We start from the raw sequence: 17,793 nt of genomic DNA, 5'->3' as shown, positions 1-17,793 counted from the left end.
TGCCCCCATCTTAATTTAAAATTGACCCCATTGAATTTGAACTCCCCATCTTTCCTATAGATGGGAATGAATAGATCTGTAATAAGGAATGGCTACATGTACAACCCACGGTTCTTCCTTTCGGTGCAAAAGGATCGCATTGCGGGAGCAAGTGGAACAATAAAGGCTATCAACAAGAACGGGATCGAACAGTACGACATCAACGTTACCTTTGAAACCAAGAAGCTGCAATCAAGGATAATCGGAAATATCATCAAGACATCAGTATCCTATTCAACAAAGATGAAAGTCGATTATAGGGTAAGATCTATATTCTGCCTTAGTTGAAGGTGACAGAATAATTTTGGTGCCCATTTCTTCTAGTTCCAGGATAATAAGATCGAAGCAATCGAATTTGATGGAGAAATCGCAGACAGGAGTCAGCGCAGTCGAACGGAGTACAAAGGAAGAGTGAAGCTGAAGACCACTGCTTATCCACTGATCAATCTTGCCTCGAATCTTACAGTTTTGTCCCTGCTTGGGCACACAGAAGGGAAGCTGACTTACAACAATGCTCCTGATCTCCTGGATCCGCAGTATACAACCACGTTCCGGGTGATCTTCGCTCGCACAAACTCCGATGAAATGACCGACATTATGAATTATGGGACCAGAGCCTCGCTTGAGATACAACGTCCTATATCCGATACTGACTTCCGTGTCCTGTTAATGTAAGTTTCAGGCAGTTTGTATTCTCCAGATAAGACCATCCTTATCCGTTAAAAAAAATATTTTTAATTTTTTGACCACAGACATGAGGAGCGCAATAAAAATGGACCAAAGCACAATCTCCTGATAGGAATACGTTATGCTCACGAAAAGGAGGCGACTGCAGCATTTTCACTATTTTTGCCCAGACTGAACCTGTTTGCGGTGGATGCTGCAATGAATATCACAGTTCCTGCATTTGATTCCTGCACAGCTCGGCTTAGATTGGTGGAGAAAAACGAAAATGACTACAACGTAAGTATCTAGAAGTATTATAAGAGGGGCAAAGAGGGCTACGGTTGCGCACCAGGGCAGAAAATACTCATCAGATGCTGCCTCACCTCTGCCCTGGGAGCAGCGTGACCGAAGCAGCTCGCAGGTGTTATACGCTATTTTTTATAATTCGCAAAACACGACAAGGGTGAGAATTATATCCAACGTAAATTTGCCCGGGCAGAGGTGAGGCAGCGTCTGGTGATTTGCCTCTGCCCTGGTACGGAATCGTAGTCGTCTTTGTCCCTCTTTTTATCTTTGAACTTTGGGTGTTAAACCCAAAAAGAGGAGGCCATGGACCATGAAGAGCAGGAGTAAGTTGCTCTCCATTTGGTCCGGTCCGACATCAAGCGGATGCGGAATTGGGATTCCTCAGTCCCTAAAAATCCCTAAACAAAAATTAGTACGCTGCGTAGAATGTCGGACCTACAGCGGGCGCGTGTATAATTCACACCAACTAAAAACCACCCCCGGTCTCTCCAGCCCCAGCCCCGCGGGACCACCATTGAGGTATCACTTCGCGGGGTAGGTTTGCTCTTAGGCACTCATCCTTCACCTATTTGCAGCTTTCCTCCTTCTCTGTTCCTTCAGCAACTCCTCCTGCATTTCGATGATTGCGGAGCCAACCGCAAGCCACTTCTCCTCGGACTCCAGCATCTCAGTAACCAAGCTCTCCGGGGTCCTGCTCTTGCCCAACACCTGGTTTAAGCTCCTTCTCTCCATCGCAAATCGTGGGCAGTAAAACATCACATGCTCTGGATCCTCCGGTATGCCATCGCATCTGGGACAGTTCGGAGAATCATCCAACCCAAAGCGGTGCAGATACTGCCTGTAGCAACCACCGTGTCCCGTGAGGAACTAGGTAATGTGGTAGTTGATCTCCCCATGTTTTCGCTCAAGCCACACCCTAATGTTGGGAATGAGCCTGTGCGTCCACCGACCTTTCGTAGACTCGTCCCATCTGCGTTGCCAGAGATCAAGCGACTCTGACCTTGCCGCATTTCTACGCTGTGCATGCCCCTCCATATGTCTTGCATTGTACAGGACACTCATTTCTTTGGCCAGAATGTCAACAGGGATCATGCCTGCCACCACCAATACTGCCTCATCTGATGTGGTTCTAAAAGCACTGCAAACCCTCAAAGCCATCCGCCGGTAAACCGAGTTCACCTGCTTCCGTCTCTGAGAGTTTGCAAGCGCCTCTGCCCACACAGGTGACGAGTAGAGCAGGATGGAGCCCACCACTCCGGCTAGCACCAACCTCCGGCAATGTTTCGGTCTACCAATATTTGGCAACATTTTTGCAAGTGCCGTGGTGGCACTGGCTGCCTTTTGGCAAGCATACTCTAGGTGTTCCCTAAAACTCAATTTGGTGTCAATTATTACCCCCAGGTATTTGATAGCCGGCTTTGATACGACCGTATGTCCACCGACCTCCACTTTTACAGTGTTATTTTTCCTGCGTTTTGTTATCAAGACCGCCTTTACCGCTCTCACTGTTTCCGTTGCGTAAACCTCCACATGTTCTGGGTGTTTTGCTGCAACAACCATAGCTAGGTCATCAGCAAAGCCGACAATCGTAGTCCCCTCTGGGACGGGAAGAGCAAGCACCCCATTATACATGACATTCCACAACAGGGGACCAAGTACCGATCCCTGTAGTACCCCGGCCGTGACAATGTACTCTTTGGGGCCCTCATCCGTCCCGTACCAGAGAGTCCTCTCTGAGAGGTAGTTTTCCACCAAATTCGCTAAGTATCCGGAGACACCTATGTCAGCCAACGCCCCTTTAATTCTATTCCAGTTGGCCGAGTTGAATGCGTTTTTGACATCCAACGCCACCACGGCACAGCAGCCGCCAGAAATCAGTGCATCTTTTGCCAGGTTTACCACCATGCCAATTGCGTCCATCGTAGAGTGGGCGCGTCGGAAACCAAACTAGCGTTCCGACAAACCACTGCTGGCTTCGACGATGGGCAGGAGTCTGTTGTAGATGACTCTCTCCATCATCTTCCCCATTGTATCCAACAGGCAGATAGGACGATACGACGCTGGGTTTCCAGGTTGCTTGCCAGGCTTCGGAAGCAACACCAACTTTTGCTTTTTCCACTGGGCAGGGAATATTCCTTCTTTTAAGCACGCCTCGAAGGTGTTGGCGAAAAGGTCGGGCCTAGTCTTCACTGCCAGTTTCAAAGCTCGGTTGGGGATGCCATCCAAACCTGGGGCCTTGTTGTCACCGAACCTACCACATATTTCCCGCAGCTCCTCCACAGTTACAGGCGGTATTATGCCGTCATTTGGCTGGACAAAAATTTGCCTTCCCCTATTTTCGTGGTGAGGGAACAGAGTGGTAACAATCTGTTTCAGGAGGCGCGGACAGGTCAACTGGGGTGATTTCCGCAGCCTTTTCATCACCACTCTGTAAGCCTCGCCCCAAGGGTTTATGTCGGCATGGTCGCACAGCTGTTTGAAGCAGTTCTTTTTGCTCCTCCGAATGGCTTCCTTTAGGCGGCCACGCAATTGCTTGTGTGCCTCCTCTCGACCGTCGCCACCGGGTTTTCCCCTGAGCCTCTGGCAAAGCCTCCTTGCCCGAAAACATGCGGCTCGCAAACTTGCGATTTCGTTGTTCCACCAGTAGTTGGGTTGCCTACTGGGGAGCAATCGCCTTCTGGGCATAGTAGCATCGTATGCTTCCGTCACCCATCGAGTGATCTGGGTGACGTTCACTCCAACCGTACCATTCAGGGATATGTCGGATTTGAGCACCGCGGAAAATGTGTCCCCCTCGAACGCTTTCACTGTCCAGCCAAGCATACCACCCGGCATTTTGCGAAAACTCTTTTTCGAGCTCTATCCGCCCTTGATCTCTATGCAGATTGCCTGGTGGTCGCTGTGAGTATAGTCCTCACTGACATGCCAAGCGATTCTACTGGCTAAAGTGGCACTCACGTATGTCAGGTCCACTATAGACCCCAGGCCCTTTCCGCGGAAAGTGTACGAAGACCGAACATTCGCCAGTACCACGTCCAGCTCCGCTTCGAGGAGAACACGTCCCCTGACGTTAGTTATCCGGCTGCCCCATTCAAGAGCCCACGCATTGAAATCGCCTCCTATTATGATCGGCCAGCGTCCTCTTGCATCCAAAACAAGAGCAGCAAGCATCCGCTCATACTCGACGAGTGTAGCGCTGGGTGGAGCATAGCAGCTGTAGATGTGGATGCCCTTCACCTTCGCTCTGATGAAGCCCTCCTCCGGGTGCTCCATTATTTCCTAGAAGGCTTGTTCTCCACAAGTCCACAGCGCTGCTTGGACCGTTTAGTCTTTGACCCAAACGCTACCACCGCGGTTTCGGTATGGTTCACTTAGTATGGCCATATCGATGTTTTTCTCGCGGATGGTTTGCGCGAGTAGATCCTGCGCCGCCTCCCAGTGGTTGAGGTTGATTTGAATCAACCTCATCTGCGATTTGTGCTAAGGGCTCTCCTGTATTCCGGGCACCTGCTGCTGCCTGCAATGTGTCGATGGTCCACACCCTTCTTTCCTTTGCACAATAGACAATTTGGGTCAGCTCCGCAGTCCTTGCTGATGTGGCCTTCCACTCCGCATCTCCTGCATTGCTTTGACCTGTCATTTGGGTTAGTGCATGACTTCGCAATGTGACCAAAGCCAAGGCATCTAAAGCACCGTTTTAACGCCACCTGTTCCCTAAGGCGACACATAACCCAGCCTATTCTTACTCTCCCTGCTGCTAACAGTTTGAGTGCGTTCTCCACTGGTAGGCTGATGATGGCGGTTTGTGTTCCCCCATAGGCTTTCCTTAGCGTTTTCGCCACTGACTCTTGTAGTCCGGCAAGATCGTACTGTTTCTCCAACGCTTCGCGAACCTCCTCCTTCGTCGTGATTTCATCTATGTCTTTGCAGATTATAGTGATCTCCGGCCTGCTAGCTCTTATGTCGGCTTCCTGCCCTAAAGTCTTCCCGATTTGGCTTAAGAATTTGTCCGCGGTTACATCCTTGGATTTCTTAAGTTCCAACATAAGATCTCCCTTCTCCGACCGTCTAATGCGGCTGACGTTGTCTCCCAAATTGGTGAGTTCGGGGTCTGCCTTCACTTTCCGGAGAATGTCGGCGTATGACCCTTCGCCTCGTTTGGAAATGAAAATCACCTCCGGTCTAATCTTCCTCCGATAATTTCTTTTCCGCGGTTCTACCTTCCTCCAAGCTTCCGCATCCGCCTTTGAATGTTCGATCCCTTTTCTCGAGGTAGCCACTGCAGTATTTTCACTGGTAGCTTCAGACGTACTTTTCATGAACTCCGCCTTTTTGGGAGTTGACTACTTTTTTCTTTTCGGGGTTTGCTGGCCTGTTGAGTCATTCAGCTTCTCGCGCAGCCTCTTCCCCGGTTTCTCCCCTTTTGTGTTTTGAACCGGCGTTACTTGAGCTGCCTGGTTCATTTTTCCAATCGGCGACTTCCCTACTCGTTCATCCTGGGCCTTGCCGTACGTCAAACGGATGCCTCTTATCATGGCCCTTATATTTTGGTGAATGTTTCTGCGCTCCTTTATAAACTCACACAGCTCCATGATCTTTTTACCGAGGGCAGTAAAGGCAGCTCCAGACTGATCATTGCCCAAAACATCGCTCGGGTGAATCGGCGTCAGTGATTCTTCCTCATCGAAGACTCCCGCTATACGCTTCCCACTGGGGGTAGCGATCGTGGGGGCTTGTGCCCGTGTGAGAGGGGATCTGCGAAAAATCGAGCTCCTTCTGAACGGATCCATCACTGGAGCCAGTTCAAGTTCCTCCCGTACGCTTGTAACATTATATGCCACAGTAGCCAAGGTTCCCACTACTGAGGCACTGCGGTCGTTGGATATCGACGGCCGGGAGCCCGCTTGCTCACTCCCAAAAACCGCCGGCACTGGGTTTCCAAAGCCCTGCACCGTAACTTCATTCTTCTTCTGCTCCTCCATGTTTGGTTTCATTTCTGGGTATCCGTCCCATAGCCAATTTTTATCCACGGGTGGGCGTTTACTTCCCACCTGCCCGGCCTGCGCATAAAAATGCCCATACACGCACATCTCCGGATGCGTGCATGTGCATGGCCATGACACATTCGCCGAGCATTCCCTTATCCGCGCGCCTGATGGGAGATTTGGCAACTCCACACAGGTGAGACTACTATTTAGGAAATTCTTCGCGGGGTATGGTTAGATCCTTGCCCTTTTGTTACATTCTGCTTTTCGACTTCAGGAACTCATGCTGTATTCTTGCAATTACGGAGGAAGCCGTAAGCAGTTTCCCTTCGACCTCAGCATCTCTCTACGCAACTACACACATTCTGCAGGCTAACGCTCCTAGCCAATGCTTGGTGCAAATTCCTCCTCTCCATTGCGAACCGTGGACACTGAAGCATCACATGCTCTGGATTCTTCGGTATGCCGGTGCGGATACTGCCTGTAGTGACCACCGTATCTCGTGAGGAACTGGGTAATGTGGCAGTTGGTGGTGTTTTGTCTCAAGCCACACCCTTAATGTTGGGAATTTGCCAACGTGTCCAGTGGAGGGTTAGGTGTCCAGTGACCCTACGTGCACTCGTCCCATCTCCGTTGCCAGAGATCATTCGTCTTTCAACTTGCCGTATTTCTGTGCGCCCCTCCATACGTTTTGCATGGTGCAATACCCTCATTTCTTTCGTAAGAATGTCGACTGGGATCATGCCTGTTTTCATCCCATACACCTTTGGGGTGCTTTTCTATAACAATTACAGCTAGAACATCTGCATAGTCGCCAATCACAGTATCCAGGGGGGCAGAAAAAGCAAATACCCCAGTATACATGACATTCAACAACTGAGGACCCAGTACTGATTCCTGTGGTACTCCTGCTGTTACGACATATTCATTGGGACCTTCATCTCCCGTGCCGTAGGGTCCTTTATGCAAGGCAATTTTCAACCAGACTCGCTTAGTTCGCGGGAATACTTATGCTAGCTAACACCCCTTTCACATTCAATGCAAACACAGCCCAGTAGTCGCCAGAAACCACTGCGCCTTTTGCCAGATTCACGACCATGTTCATTGCATCCACGTCAAAAACCATACTGGCAATTCGATCAGAAATTGCTGCTTTCGATAATGGGTAGCGGACTGGCGATATGATGCTGGGTCTGCAGGTGACGTAGCTTTGTGAGGTAACACCAACTTTTACTTTTTCCACTGAGGGTTTTTTGGGTGATTCTTTCTCTGGCCATACCATCCTGGGGTATATCCCATAAAATGTATACCCCCAAAAGTTTTCGCCGTTCAGCCGGGCAAACCACTCGGCATTCTGCGAGAGCTTTTCTTCGAGCTCGATTCGTCCTTTGATTTCCATGCAGATTGCCTGGTGGTAACGGTGAGTATAGTTCCCATTGATTTGCCAAGCAACTCTTCTGGCTAAAGTGGGACTCACGTATATCAGGTCCCCAATAGGCCGCTATGAGGTCTTAACATTTGCGAGTACCACGTGTAGCTTCACAAATATTTTGAGCAGAACACATCCTCTTACATACGTTGTGCGTCTGTTTCATTCAAGGGCCACGTATTAGAATCACCTGATCTGATTATCGGCCAACGTCATCTTGGATCCGAAACCAGAGCCCTCCCCGTTTGTTCATACTCGGCAAGTGTAGCGCTTGGTGGACCATAGCAGCTATATATGTAGACTCCTTTCATTTTCGTTCTGATGCAGCCTTCCCCCGCATTCTTCATTATTTCCTTGAAAGCTTGTTCCCCACGAGTCCATAATGTTGCCTGGCCCGTTTGTTCTTTGACCTAAATGTCACCATCCTGGTTTCGATATGGCTCACTAGTTATGACCACATCATTCCTTTTTTTGTGGACGGTTTACAAGAGAGGGTCCTTTGGCTCCTTTGCACAGTAAGAAATTTGGGGCAACTCCAAAGTCCTTGCTGATATAGCCTTTCGATCCGTATTCTTGCATTGTTTCGACGAGTCTGGACTGGTGCATTTCTTTCAAATCTGACCGAAGCCAAGGCATCTGTTGAGGCTCTTGTTAGGCGGGAGCTGGAAAAACTTCTGGTAGCTCTATATCGGATGAGCTTCTTCCATGAAGGAGTTGCTGTTGAAACTATGGAGATTGGGTTCCTGTGCTGTTTGTTAGTAGTATCAGTTGTCCTTGGTTTGATGCCCAGTGTTTCTAGCCATTGAAATTGTCTTTCCAAAAATTTGAAGAAAGTATCTATAGATTGTAGTCCTCTGGGGTCTTGCAATGATTATTCCCACAGGGTCGATCTAGCTTCCTTACTAATAAGAAGAGGAGAATGGGATTCCAGTTGTCCACGTCAATTTGAAGGTTTTTAAGTCCCAATAGACACTTCTGTACGCAGTCTTGAAGTGGCCTGATAGGTGTGGTATTCTCTGCGTTGGTGTTTTGGTGTGATATAAGCTTGGTAGGAAGCGCGTTGACTAGCAAACGCTTGTTCTCTTAACGATCGCTGATGACCGTCCAAGCTTCCGCATAATTGGCGCCAGACGAAGTAAAAGGACGAAGGAGCCGTTCTGCTTCCAAAGTTGTCGAATTTGGCACCACTTTAAGTAATTACCATTGAACTTGATGGTGTTCCTTTTTGATGATTGTGTGCCAAGAATGCTTCTAAGTAGTTCTGTCTGCGTTATAGTGAGGTTTTGGGCCTTGTTCGACTCCTCCAATTGTGTCGAATATTATCCGACTGCCTTGATTTTATGTTGTATAATAGATGTGTCCCTGAATAAGATGCTGTATCTGTTGTTACCAAGAGCCTTTTCAACCCCCTGATAATAGAGCCCTGTTTGTCGATAGATGTGGCCCAGTTGGTCCATATGCTGGAAGGTTGATTTGTCCATGGGTTAGGCTGTGATGCAGTAGGTTGCGCTCGATTCTCAGATTTCCCAAATCGGGTATCTGAGGCCTGCAGCGTGTCAGTTTCGGTTTGCAGTTCGGCCGTTAGTTGGAGATAAGCCTTCTGGATCTCCTGGTAATAGTCAATACCGAAATATGGATGATCCGTGTTCGAATTATACTTGGTCCTGATCATATTGTCAGTTGTCTCGAAGTCATCCCACAACTTCTGGACGAGATTTAATCGCTTCGCTAGTAACGTAGCGTTCTACCCTCTCTGGACTCCTTCCTATAGTTGGCACGTTGATGGAAGATCTCCTGGCCAACATCCCGTTGTTTTTCTTCTAATTCGTCGAGTGACATGTTGAACAAGATGATACCGCCTGGCGCTGAAGGTGATGCCATCCGGGACCCTAGATAATACAAGGAGGGTCAGGAACAAAGCAAGCGACAAAAACGATGGTTTTGTGTGATCAGAATGCACGGAACAGGATCATGTTGGGGTCATAATATGTTGAGGTGGGTGCTTTTACTCACCAATAAGCCAAAGTAAAAAAAGAGGGATGACACTGGTCGATTCATTGCCAAACTGCCCTTCTGCAAACAACCTGAGCTACTAGGTGGCTCGAGGGATATGGCCTACAGCAGATTCTTTGCCTTGAAGGACAAGCTTGACCATAACATCGAGCTTAAGCAACAATTCGTCCAGTTCAAGAACGAATACCAGCCTCTGGGCCACATGGAGGAGATAGACGTCAGGTCTGTTCAGCAACCATATTATTTTGTGCGGCACCATTGCGTGCTTAAACCAAAAAGCACCACCACCACACTCCGTGTCGTGTTCAATGCATCTGCCCACGCCGAGCCCAAAATCCAGAACGACCTGTTTGCAGTGCTCATTCGCTTTAGGATGCCGAGGTTCGTCTTCCCCGCCGAGATAGAAAAAATGTTTCGCCGGATCATTGTCAATGAATCTGATCAAAGGTTCCAGTTGATCTGGTAGAAAAACAACTTAAAGGAGACCATAAAGTGATATACATTGAAGATCGTCTCATATGGTACAACATCCACAAACCTCCTCCTTCGTGGGGATGTCATCTATATCTTAGCCGACCGTAGTGATCTGAAGCATATGTTGGCTACCTCTCCCAACGACTGACTTGTTTAGAGAATTTGTCCACAGTTCCATCCCTGGATTTGTTCAGCTTCAATATAAGGTCTCCTTACTGGGACCGTCTATTGCGGCTGGCATTGTCTCCTACTTTGGTGGATTCAGGGTCTGCCTTCACTCTCCCGACGTGTCAGCATATGACCCTTCGCCTCATTCGGAGATGATGATCACCCCCGCTCTTATTTTCCTCCGATTTTTACTCTTTCGAGGTGCCACTTTTCTGCTGCCTTTGCACAGGGTGCTTGCACCATCATTTCTTGTTGTTTTTGTTGTGTTGCTGAAATCGGTTTAGGGTCGAGTCGTCTGAAAGTTTGTTTAATCGTCGCTTCAAAAGAGACGATGGTCGCTTGAAGTCCCCTGATAAGGTTCTCCTGGGACTGCCCAAGTTTCTTCATCAAACGCGAGTTTTGTTTTCTTCTCAGGCACTGTGGGTTCATTTTTGGCGAGCAGGACTCATTGGTCGCCACAATGACTGACTTCGATTCTTTCTAGTTGGTCCTCCCAATTAGAGTATTGAGGGGATTATAATACTAAAATCCAGGTTCCAATCGGCTCGGGTATTGTATTCCTTTGAGTGGCAGGATCTAAGCAAACGGGACGTATATTTGGTATCCAAGGAGCCTACATAACAAATTTTAAATAACGATTTACCGACATTTTATAAGTAAAAAAAAAACCACCACGACCACCTAAGATACAAAATTCTTCTGTCTTTCAGATTGATTTTAATGGAATGTGGTTCTCTCATCACTCAATCGCAATCAAAGGATCATATCAGGATAAAAGTTCCCGAATTAAATCCAACCATCATTTGAAACTTATGATTCAGAGTCCATCCTTCAATGATACGGCGATAAATATTATTTATCGAAGGAACGAAATGGAAATCCTATTCAATGGAAAAGCAGAATACAATAAATTGCCGTATGGATTGATAATCAACTATTCTCGAACGGGCAATGGTCATTATACCTCTCACATAGAGATCCAATTCCGGGACAAAAGCTATTGGCTTTCGTCGAAATTACAGGCAGTACAACCGAAGATGCTTCATGCGGAACTCCATTTAGATAAGTAAGTATATACCAATATATATATATCAGTTAAACCTTTACAAGGGAGGTCCATATCATTTTGGAATCCAATAGATTCTAGGGAATCAACTATTCCTTTTAGGAGGTAGGACCACAAAAAGAAAATTAAGCTCGATTGTACATGCAGAAGTTTCAAAACAGGAATGACATTACCGCAATGTCGTTCGTCCAGTCGCTCTCTATGGTTCTGAGTGTTGGCCGACTATTAAAGACAATGAACGGCGTCTTATGGTAATGGAGACGAAGATGCTACGTTGGACTAGTGGCGTCACACGTTTAGATCACATCCGAAATGAGGATATCCGCGATCGTTATGGGGTTGCACCGATCGTGGAAACGTTGTGAGAGAGGCATCTTCGATGGTATGGTCACGCAATTCGTGCAAACGAGAATTCACTTGCCAAGATTGGTCTGAACATCGAAGTCGATGGTAAACGACCAAAAGGCAGACCTAAACAACGGTGGCTTGATACGCTAGATGGGGATTTGAAAGCCTCGAGATTGCACCCAGATCAGGCATTCGATAGAGCCAAATGGCGAAGCCGATCACGACGAGCCGACCTCGCTTGTGAACGGGACAAAGGCTGAAGAAAAAGAAGGATGACATATTGATGTTAAAGGAAGGCTAAAGACGAGGTATCCCTTGAACTTGATTCATCCCCAGTCTGAACTGTTATATGATGGCCTTTGGAGTGCATTTCCGTTTAGGCATTTTTCCGCTTCTTGCCAAATAGTTTTACTAAGAGGGCTTTCGCCCTCAGTGTCATTCGCCTTGTTATATACTTATATATTCGTTCCTAAGTGTCATTCACTCTCTTTATATACGAAAATAATTCAGGCTTAAACCGGCCGAAGTAGATACAAATCTAACTTTTCCTTAAGATACGGGGGTCCTGAAGCAGCGTTCGATAAGTTGCCTCTGCTAATTGGTTGCCCATCAAAGAGGGATCGTGAAATAAAAAAAGTGGGGAAAAGTTTCCTTTTCAATTTCAGGGGGGTAGAGAAGATGAATGTATTTATGCACAGAGTGTACGCCAATGGGCTACCTACTAAACACCTCCCCATTGTCAAAGAACTAACCTGCAACCGTTCGTCACATTACTTCGGGCTAGTCCTAGTGCTCTCCTCCTTGGCAGAGCCTTTAAATCAGGAAATTCCTTTCACCAAAAGTGAGGGGACAGGAGGAAAGGAACTGTTAGTACAAGGAATGCCCTGTCAACCCTGCCCTGCCGGTCAAGCTCTATTTTCTTTACAGCGGGAAGAACCCGAACATAATGTGTAACACGACTTGACCCCTGACATCTGTCAACGTTGCTCAGTATCTCCTCGACAACGTTGTTTGGAGATAGATCCCCAGTATTAAAATAGAGCTGCCAGCAAATCCCATTCCACCTTCCACAAAAAAAAATGTGAGCGTCGTTCACAACTTCATTGCAAACTACATAATCTGGAGATCGTGCCTTTCCAATCTTATGCAGGTAAAACTGAAAACCGTCATGTCCACTTAGGAGCTGGGTAAGGAAATAGTCAGTCTAACCATGTTTCCGATTTAGAGACGCTCCTAAGTTGCTAATGAGCCGCATAATCCATCTGACTCTTAACTCTTCCGAGTCTAATCAGGCTATCATAGGAAGCGTCCTAAAGGTCCGGCCCTAGGATGGATCCCTGCGCTTCCCCCGACCCCCTGGTAAACCGAGAATTTGTGTCAACCGCTTCGAAAGCAGGTCGCTTGCCGAAAAGTCTTCCAGAACTCGCCACCCGTTCACCAGCGACACCAGTGATGAAGGTAATGTTGGGAATACTTCTCTTGTAGCTTGGGCGCCGGAACGTTGGGGTGAATCCGGCGTTTAAGACAACAAGTCCTATTCTCGCGGTCATTTCCAGAATTCGTTTCCCCCTGGAGTCTAGATTAGGCATGCCCTTTCAAGTGCTCTGGCATTGAAGCCGCTCCGAGTAGGAATCACTACTCTGTGTCCAAGATAGCATCCTCCACAGCATGAAACCTGCGTCGAAAGTCCGGCATCGTCTCATTCGGCGTAAAATAGACAATGAAAAACGTTACCTCCAAATAGCGAACCCAGACAAAAGCGTCCTCTCCGCCCTGAGCAAGAACACTGTCGGTCTGAACCCAGATAACAGCGGTAATGAATATGTCGGGATGACATGAAGGTGGGTCCCTTTTTCGGTATTGCTCGCTGATGAGCACTAGATGAGCTTTGGTCTCCCCAGCAAACTGTGGTAGCAAACCGTGATCGGTTACATTCCGGTGCATATTTATCTGGAGGATGCCGCTCATATTGATCGCGTCTAAAGACTGGATATCGTCCTGAGCCCGCAGAATTTGTTCTTATCGGGGCTTATTCGGTGAGGACCCCACCACCTTTCGTTTTCCGAATGGAAGATACTTCCGCTCCGCTTGATCCTGTCACGGATTCCACTGAGGACTTCCGTAAAGGTCTTGTCAGCAGAGCTGGCGGTCTAGTCTTTCTTCATCTCCCCACCTTTTCTTTTGGTGCTCCATTTTTCGTGCCTGCCTTAATGTTAGTCAGATGTTTTTCTCCTGGTGCGGCGTGTTGTTGCCTTTTGTCCCTCTTCGCCTTTGAGCCCTGGAGAGTATCTGAGTGAAGTTTCCCTCAGATGCCCCTTCCTCCATTCGTTTTTCCGTGGGTCACTCTGCAACGGGCTATCTACGATCCGTTTGGCGTTTGCAGTGTTCTCAATGGGGCGTGGTTCTTTTTTGTTTTTCGCGCCTCTTCTGTTACACTCCATGTCCGCCTATAATACGAAATTCTGCCCAAGAGCTGCTCCAGCTCCATCATCCCATTTTTCACCCCTTTGAAGACGGTTTTCTGGAGGAACTCACAGACCCCATACGCTCCAGAACTGCCGCGCATTTCTTCATAAGCTTTTTCTCTTCGATTTTCACAAGACTAGCCGACAACGGCCTACGCGGTTTATATTCGAAGCCATCTGGTCAGTTTTGGTAGTTTTCACTGTGCCTTTTTCCGCGACAACAGCACTTCATGGTAGTGTCTGGGTTGCCGTCTCCGTTGCACTTCCGTTCTACATACAAATGCAGCCAGCTCATTGCTGGCTCCTGGTATACACCACAACTACTACCTTGGTAGAGCTAGGCTCCCTATGGGTGTATCGGTCATTTGTAGTTCGCTCTTTTCAAGACTACTACCTTAAGACGTAGGTATTATGCCAGCTTGGGGGTCAGAAAGACTTGATCGGGCACCTTGAGGATGCGACCCCCTGTATCGTAAACGACTCATTAAGGATTGCTGGCGACCCCTGAGGCAGAGAGCTTGGGGCGACATACCTGGCACTACCTTCAGTTGAAAAAACCGTAATCGGGGAAAAGTGAGGAAAATAGTGAAGGTGGAGGCTCAGGTTCGTTGGCATAACTACTTTATACTGCATCCTATCCTATCTAACTATACCCCTGCGTCAGGGAGTCTAAAGCAATTGATTTGTTTTTCCTGGTTGGGGTTCGAAACGATGGGCTAATAACTCGTCATCCACCAAAAAACCAAGCGTCATGTTTAGAAACAGGATGGATAGTTTCGGACAGGATTGATACCTAGGATACGAAACGACCGCACAAGCGAATGAATGACAATGCCCCTCGATGCTGAACTGTAAGATAACAAATCTTGTGCTATCAAAGACCTATTCCAACAAGCCAGAAGACCAAGGTTCAAAATAAGCTGTAGAAGATCGACGATGATGACGAGGACTCTTCCCCTGACTTGCAGCTACCCTTTGATTTTTAGGTTACATTCCCCCGGAATCACCTTTAAATGCTTAGTATCTCCTAATATTCAGCGATAAACACTAAATAGAAGTTGTACCTAGAGATGTGGGCTCTGACAATTTCGCCCATACGCAGACAGTTTGAAAGTTCTTCATGACCTCCAATAAAGGTTTCTTCGCCACGTGCTAGGCGATTGATCTATATCAACTTCATTACCGATTTGTGTTGACGGCTTTCCTATATTTCAGGCATCTGCCGTTCTTGCAATATGTCAATTATTGACAGCCTTCTTCGCTCTGCATACCATGCAGTCCACAATTTTTCCCGATATTTTCTTTGGCTCCTCATTTTTTACCTTACCCGCACTTATCCTTCTCATTTTTTCATGAAGATACATATATGTATATGGACAAGATCAAGGTATCAACAAAGAACCTGGCTTACCTATATTCGCCCTACCGCCACTAGTTGGGTAATACCTTCTCCAGTCTTTGTCCCGTGAGCCTTATGTAGGGTCTTTATCAGTGATTCATGAAATCTTTCTGTGCAGTTATATCTTTCTCTCTGTCTTCTTTTTGACATTTCCTGGTAAGGACAAATTTGACATAAGTTCTCTGTCCTCATTTGCATATAACGACAGAGGAAGTAAGTTCATTTTAGTGAGACCTATAAACTATGCGCTGAGAGACAGGAATCGGGGACTTTAAAAACAGGGCCATAAACCTTTTGTTTTTTTTTTTCAAAGGGGGGGGGGGGGGCGTAGTTCCAACGCTTAGGCCTTTAGTAGGTCTATTGTACTAACTGCCATAAACTTACTGAATATCATTTCTGACGTCTTTTTTAGGTTCCGTGACATTCACATCGACCTTCGAGGCCTGTCTGCCCTTTACAGAAAGGAAGCCTCCGTTGAATTGAAATGGGATGCCAACCGCGATCCTTCCCAACGACTAGCTCTAATGGCGGAATACAGTAATCCTGAATGGAGAAAATACGATGCATCAGTAATGATCACATACCCTGAACGTACATTCAGTGGAGGATTCCATGCATTCACCGGTGGTCCCGAATATCAGGCAAATGGAAGAGTCAGTTGGAACACCAACGAGGCGATTGCATTCAACTTCGACGCTGGATATATTCCTGGAGAAGCAACGAATAATTGGATATTAGCGGAAGTGGAGACACCGTTCCCGGGGTGGAAAAGGAATCGACTTCATGGAGGCATTTACTATGAGAATAATCTACTGCTTGTCAATGGGTCTCTTCTCTGGGCTGACCAGCAGAATATTGGTTTACAGTTCAAAGGAGATTACTTAATTCAGGAGCCGTTGTTTAGCTGCGAAGTAAAGATGGCTTTGAACAGCACCATTCAGGATGTGCCAACCCTCAACGCCCACTTTAAACACAAACAGGATTTGAGGAAGTTCAATACCATTGCCAATGTCCGCCATCATCTCCCTAATGAGACGGTCCAGTCCTACAGCATCAAGTCCGACTGGCAAATCGACAGAAACGAGTTTACTCGATATATCAATGGAAGTATTCAAGTGAAGAGTCCTTTCAATGGGTACAAAACAGCTGCCATTGCAACCAAATTTTCAATCAGTCATGGACGAAATATTAAAGGAGGAGCGACCCTGGACGTTGAGGCACGTAAATTTACACTTGATGTTGAAGGATATATGAGAAAAGTTACGGACAATAAACTCCAAATCAACATCACCACTCCCATTGAGAAATTCAAGACAATTAATGGTCGCTTCGGAATCAATGACAAGTTGAGACATGGAGTGGCTGAAGTTCGAGCCCCAGCTGGAGCTTTGGGTGCCGAAATATTGCTTGATATAATAACCTTCACCGATTTTGACGTGAAACTTAGTTTGGCAACTCCTTTTGAAAATCTGACTCGAATGATTCTGATCGGGAAATCCAAGCCTGAAACAATTGACATGCGAGGGGGCTTAAATAATGTAACGGTTGGGTTTACAGGCGTTTGGAGGAAGAGTAACCTGACAGATTTTGAATATTCATACAAAGTCTTCACGCCTTTGAAGGGATTTGAAGAAAATGGAGCCATCGCGAAATTCGTGAAACTCCGTGACTTCACTATGGAACTTTATATGAAACTGTCATCGTATAAGGTAGGCATTGCCCTGGCTGGTCGCCCGAAATCAAATCTAATTGCTGAGCTCAGTACAAAGGGTATCGAGATGGAGTTCGAAGAAGATGAAGTTCAAAAGGAGATCGAGGAAGATGAGGAGGAGTACGAAGATGACTATGAAATTGATTATGAAGATTTATTAAATTACATCGGCACTATGGAATTGGACACCCTACTCTGGCCTACAATCACGGGGTCTATTGACATATCTGAGATCGAGGAGTATTACCTAGTCGTAGGGAAATTGAATCTACCACAAGGGGAAATCAATCTCAGAGATAGACTTTACTACCCAGATCTCCTGACAATCAAAAACAAACTGAGGATTTCGACTCCGTTCAAACTAGCACCTGAGATCAAGTCAACTTTCCAGTATAATGTCGAGTTCAGGAGGAAGTTCCTCACTGAACTTGACATCTCGGTTCTTCATGCAGCTGAATGGAAAACCGCTGGCTACTTCGTCAACTACACAGTAACAACTGACGAAACCGAGGCGAAGACTCATGATGTTGCTTTCAAATTAAAAACGCCACTGCAACTCTTAAGGAAGTTGGATCTTACCGGATTCCTTGAGTTGGAGGACAGTATCTATCGTGGAAATTTCACAGCTGAGACGGAAGAGACCGCGTTATCATTTGGTGGATCCTTGGAGGTACTAAGGTTTATGAATTTTAAATCATTGTATTATAATCCTGAATCATTTTTC

General features: G+C 46.8%; 1 protein-coding gene across 2 annotated transcripts in view; it reads left to right on the top strand.

Moving 5' to 3' along the window:
• LOC119650304 overlaps positions 1-17,793 on the top strand; it is an 84,861-nt gene that overhangs the window by 27,735 nt on the left and 39,333 nt on the right. For both annotated transcript variants that reach the window (XM_038052960.1, XM_038052950.1), the window contains exons 12-16: positions 61-300; positions 364-710; positions 792-1,002; positions 10,791-11,146; positions 15,771-17,739. In XM_038052960.1, coding sequence (XP_037908888.1) covers positions 61-300; positions 364-710; positions 792-1,002; positions 10,791-11,146; positions 15,771-17,739 — 3,123 coding nt within the window. The remainder of the gene's footprint in view (positions 1-60; positions 301-363; positions 711-791; positions 1,003-10,790; positions 11,147-15,770; positions 17,740-17,793) is intronic.

Source organism: Hermetia illucens, chromosome 1 (genome assembly GCF_905115235.1).
Source record: "Hermetia illucens chromosome 1, iHerIll2.2.curated.20191125, whole genome shotgun sequence".
Classification (NCBI taxonomy): Eukaryota; Metazoa; Arthropoda; class Insecta; order Diptera; family Stratiomyidae; genus Hermetia; species Hermetia illucens.
The sequence above is the reverse complement of the archived record's forward strand: the minus strand, read 5'-3'. Positions and strand labels throughout refer to the sequence as shown.